Here is a 4,245-nt window from a genome sequence, read left to right as displayed (position 1 = left end):
ATATTGACTTTTTCCAATCCAACAAAATACTCTTAACTAATAAAATACCGACTTTCCCAAAATGAAGCAAAGTGTAAACACTATTTAGTATTAAGGAATCTTCCAAGAACTCTCTCTTTCTTTTTCTTGGTCTCCACTCCTGTCTCCAATCCCTCTCCTTATTCCGCACGTGCATTATATTTAGTAGAGATAGAGATATAGAACATGGACTTTTATGAATTCCTTACATAAAAAAAAGACTCTTTTCAAATTAAAATATCAAGAAAAATTTCAATGAGTCAGTATCTCAGATCATGGAATATGCACTCCTTAATCCCTTGTGCTGAGAGACTTTTTATTAGTGGGCCATTTTTATTGTTTATTTTGTTGAGAAAATATTGAATTGATTGTAAAAGAGCCTAAGGCAGGATAGGAACCATCCTGGACGAAAAGGTTTACGAAAAGGTTGTTCATAAGCTAAAATAAGGCCATGCACACAAGAAGTTTTGGATGACTTCTCACAATAATTCCCACATTGTGACTTACCTCAACATCATGAGGTTCGGTGAGGGAGGCATCGTATACCTAGCTAGGTACGATTGGGGGCAGGGGATCGTCGGCCCGGTGGGGGGGGGGGGGGGGGGGGGGGGGGGCGGTGGTGCCCTGTCCCCAATCGTACCTAGCTAGGTATGCGGTGCCTCTCGAGCAGAAGCTCATGTTGTTATGCATTGTATGAAAAACACTGGAAAAGACTTTGTTTTCCCACATGAAAAATTTTCTAAATCTTCTTCTGATGGCCATCGATAATGTGTGACCTATTGATACTTACCTTTTTCCCTCACGCGACGGATGTTAGATCATGTTGCCACACTAAGCCGAGGACAACGGTGAGAAAACACGCTTAGGGAAGGAGCTGGGCGGGTTGCCCACAAACCAAAGAATGCAACCATGGAGTCTACCCGCCTTGTGCCGCCTTGTGTCGCAATCGCATACAAAGGCAAACTTGCTGATTAGGCCATGCCAAATTTAAGGGAAGGTAGTTACTGGTCCTTTCTCATAGGAGAGGTGAAAGGCTGTAGGATAAAATCCCCAATTATAAAACCTTGGGAAAATTACCAAAATACCCCTCTAATATGTGGAAATTCCCACAATACCCCTCAAATTTCAAAAATTCCCAAAATACCCTTTATCTATTTTGGTTGGATTATTCAAGCTTATCAGTTCTTTATTCTTTTTTGACAATCGAGATCCGTTTTTGAGTGCTTAGCATGTAATTTGTCTCAAATTACCTTGCGAAAAAGGGCAATTATATCTAAAAATAATGAAGTAATTCATCTCCAAAGCCTACATAACCAACTCAAATTCTAGTTTTAGTATCTTGTATTGATAGACAATCCGTCTTCTTATGAAAGGTACAAATTTTTTTATCTTTGGAGAAATTTAATCTCACAACCAGGGTAGGTTGGGAATTTTGGAAAATTGGAGGGGCATTTTGAGAATTTATGAAAAAATAGTGGGGATATTTGAAATTTGAGGGGGTATTTGGGGAATTTCCAAATAGTCAAGAAGCAGCGCCATGGATCAGCGGGCTTCATCTCCACGCAAGTCTACCTTGACGCAGTCTCGAGTTTGAAAATGTGTCGAGTGAACATGTCACTCCTTGCGTGTAAACGGGCGGTCAAAACGCTAGCTTGGACTCGCAGTTCTAATAAGTAGCGTCACCTCAAGCACTAGCTTAGCTCGTCCAGCTGCAGAGTACAGTTCCTCCTGCAGATTGTAATTAGTGTATGTAATATTGCTCTGCATGCGCTTTACCCTGAATCAAATGGAAGCATTGAAGGGTACTTATCTTGTTCTGCTATTTGTAAGCACACTTGCACTAACGTCGACATCACCCGCCTTTGCCGCACACACATTTCCCAGTGAGGGGGATCAGAATTATGGAGGGAATGTGAAGAATGCCACATTCAGGACTCCGGCCTTCACCCTTGCACCTGGAGAAGTGCGTAATACGCTCTATTTTGGATCCGCTTTTGTAAAAGGACACATTGGCATCAAAGCGTTCGACGCAGAAGTGGTCGACGAGGATGGCAACTCTGTGCCTCTCAATGAGGTTTATTTGCATCATTGGGTTGCCTACAACTACGTCAACACAAGCGCTAATGGCACCACAATTCTAGGTAATGACGGCGTTTGCCCGGACTGTGCGCTATGCCAGCTCTTCGGCCTGGGATCGGAAACTCGTATGACGAATACACGGCTGCCTGACCCCTATGCAATTGAAGTTGGGCAGCATGATGATGAGGAATGGCTGCTGAATGTGCACGCCATCGACACCCGCGGCACCGTTGATCCCCTTGGGTGCTTAGAATGTCGCTGCGATCTTTACAATGTAAGTGCTGCCCAAGATGGGACACCCATAGAGGAGGGATACCGAGGAGGCCTCCTTTGTTGCTATGATGGAACGCACTGCCAGTTAAAGGATGGATATGTGGGTGAGAATCGCACCTTATATTTGCAGTATACGGTGCATTATTTGGAATGGAGCGACTCCATTTTGCCTGTGAAAATCTATATTTTTGATGCCGCATATAATGGCTCTCGCTGCCAGGTAAACATCATTTTCTTTTTTCTCTTAATTCATTTTGTATTTGATACGAGTCTTTGCTTGCATGGACAAATTCTCACAATAATTCCCACATTGTGACTAAGGCTGGGTTCACAGTGGAGAGGCGGAAGATGCCCCCTAAAATCCCATCTTCCGGGTGGAGGAGATGCTTTCTGCACTCTTCGACCGCCTAATTGTTCACACAAGAGAGGGTGGAAGAGGGGATGGTGATTGTCACGCTGTCTAATGTGAACATAGGAGGGGACTGGACGAGACAGAGAAAGAGTTGAGCATTCATTTTTTAATTTGAAAAGATGATATAAAATAAACTTTTTCTGCAAGTCATGCTCAGGTGGAGGGTGGAAGTGGGGATGGCCGCGGGGGGGGGTTGGTTGGAAGAAGCATTGTAGTTTTCTTCCATACGATGGCAGTCCCATGCGCTGCTTCCTTCCGCCTGATGTGAACGGCTGCAAGTGTGCTTCAATTTTCTGCCACCGCTCGATGTGAACCCAGCCTAACCTCAACATCATGAGCTTCTGTGAAGGAGGCATCACATACCTAGCTAGGTACGGCTGGGGGAGAGGACCGCTGGGCCTAGCTAGGTACGATTGGGGGCAGGGGACCGCCAATCGTACCTAGCTACATATGCGATGCCTTCCTCACAGAAGCTCATGATGTTAAGCATTGTATGAAAAACACTAAAAAAGACTTCGTTTTCCTACCCCAAAAATTTTCTAAATCTTCTTGTGATGAATTACTGAGTTGAGGTTTTGATGGTTTTGAATGCCCAGGTTGAGTATAATGTCCCTGCTTGCTCTTCGAAAAATATGAGCACATCGATAGAGTGTACACATGTGCAAGAGTCGATAATGAAGGTTCCTATTGGTGGGGATGTCATTTACGGGGTTTCACATCAGCACGCAGGTGGAGTTAGCAGTGCCATGTATGGTCAGGTAATAATGTGTAACTTGATTGAAGGGCCCTAGTGCAAAGCTTTACTTTCATGTGATTTTAATGTGTGACAAGGAGCTCCTTTTGTTTTTCAATAGGATGGCCGAGAGATTTGCACATCAATACCACTTTATGGAAATGGGACCGAGGTGGGCAATGAAGCTGGGTACCTTGTGGGAATGACAACGTGCTACCCGGAGGCTGGATCTGTACAAGTCATGAGCGGAGAAAGCATTCGAATGCTCTCCAATTACAGTAGTTCAAAAAACCATACCGGTGTCATGGGGCTCGGCTACATAGCTGTTTATCCTCACTCATAAGCTAGCGCTTTATAAGGGCAAGAAAAACAGTATTTTAACTTATAAGTAAGCTGAAATGGCATCAGTCCATAAGGCTCTAATGTATACACACATAAATAATAAAACTTTTGAATTCTCTCTTTAAGGTCTCTTGGAATAGTTTCCTACAATGTTAAAACTCTCTTCTTCTCGGGTGATGTTAAAACTCTCTTCTTCTCGGGTGTGTACGCTAATAAAAAGAGGAAAATGGTATACCATGTCTATCACCCAAGTGTAATAGATTGGTTATGCCATTCTTTCTTCAATAATAGGTTCAACTCTCCTCGTTGGAGAGATCTTTAAGGTCTCTTGGGATAGTTTCCTATGAAGTTAAAACTCTCTCCTTCTTCATCAAGATGTGCTGCGCAC

The 4,245-nt window shown here is 43.5% G+C and overlaps 1 protein-coding gene across 1 annotated transcript; it reads left to right on the top strand.

Moving 5' to 3' along the window:
* The first annotated feature begins 1,721 nt into the window (after positions 1-1,721).
* LOC147442090 (uncharacterized) lies at positions 1,722-3,987 on the top strand. Its single transcript, XM_086529586.1, has 3 exons — positions 1,722-2,590; positions 3,379-3,540; positions 3,637-3,987. Exons 1-3 carry the CDS (start codon positions 1,784-1,786, stop codon positions 3,856-3,858), a joined length of 1,191 nt encoding a protein of 396 aa, XP_086385712.1. The 5' UTR covers positions 1,722-1,783; the 3' UTR covers positions 3,859-3,987.
* Positions 3,988-4,245: the final 258 nt, after the last annotated feature.

The sequence above is a fragment of the Adiantum capillus-veneris genome, chromosome 14 (assembly GCF_014529385.1).
Source record: "Adiantum capillus-veneris isolate H3 chromosome 14, ASM1452938v2, whole genome shotgun sequence".
NCBI classification, from domain to species: Eukaryota; Viridiplantae; Streptophyta; class Polypodiopsida; order Polypodiales; family Pteridaceae; genus Adiantum; species Adiantum capillus-veneris.
This window is presented reverse-complemented; position numbering and strand designations above follow the sequence as displayed.

Coding starts and splice junctions, on each gene's coding strand:
- LOC147442090 (XM_086529586.1), top strand. CDS start 1,784: ATGCGCTTTACCCTGAATCAAATGGAAGCATTGAAGGGTACTTATCTT. Junction 2,591..3,378: donor ATAATGGCTCTCGCTGCCAG/GTAAACATCATT, acceptor TTGAATGCCCAG/GTTGAGTATAATGTCCCTGC. Junction 3,541..3,636: donor GCAGTGCCATGTATGGTCAG/GTAATAATGTGT, acceptor GTTTTTCAATAG/GATGGCCGAGAGATTTGCAC.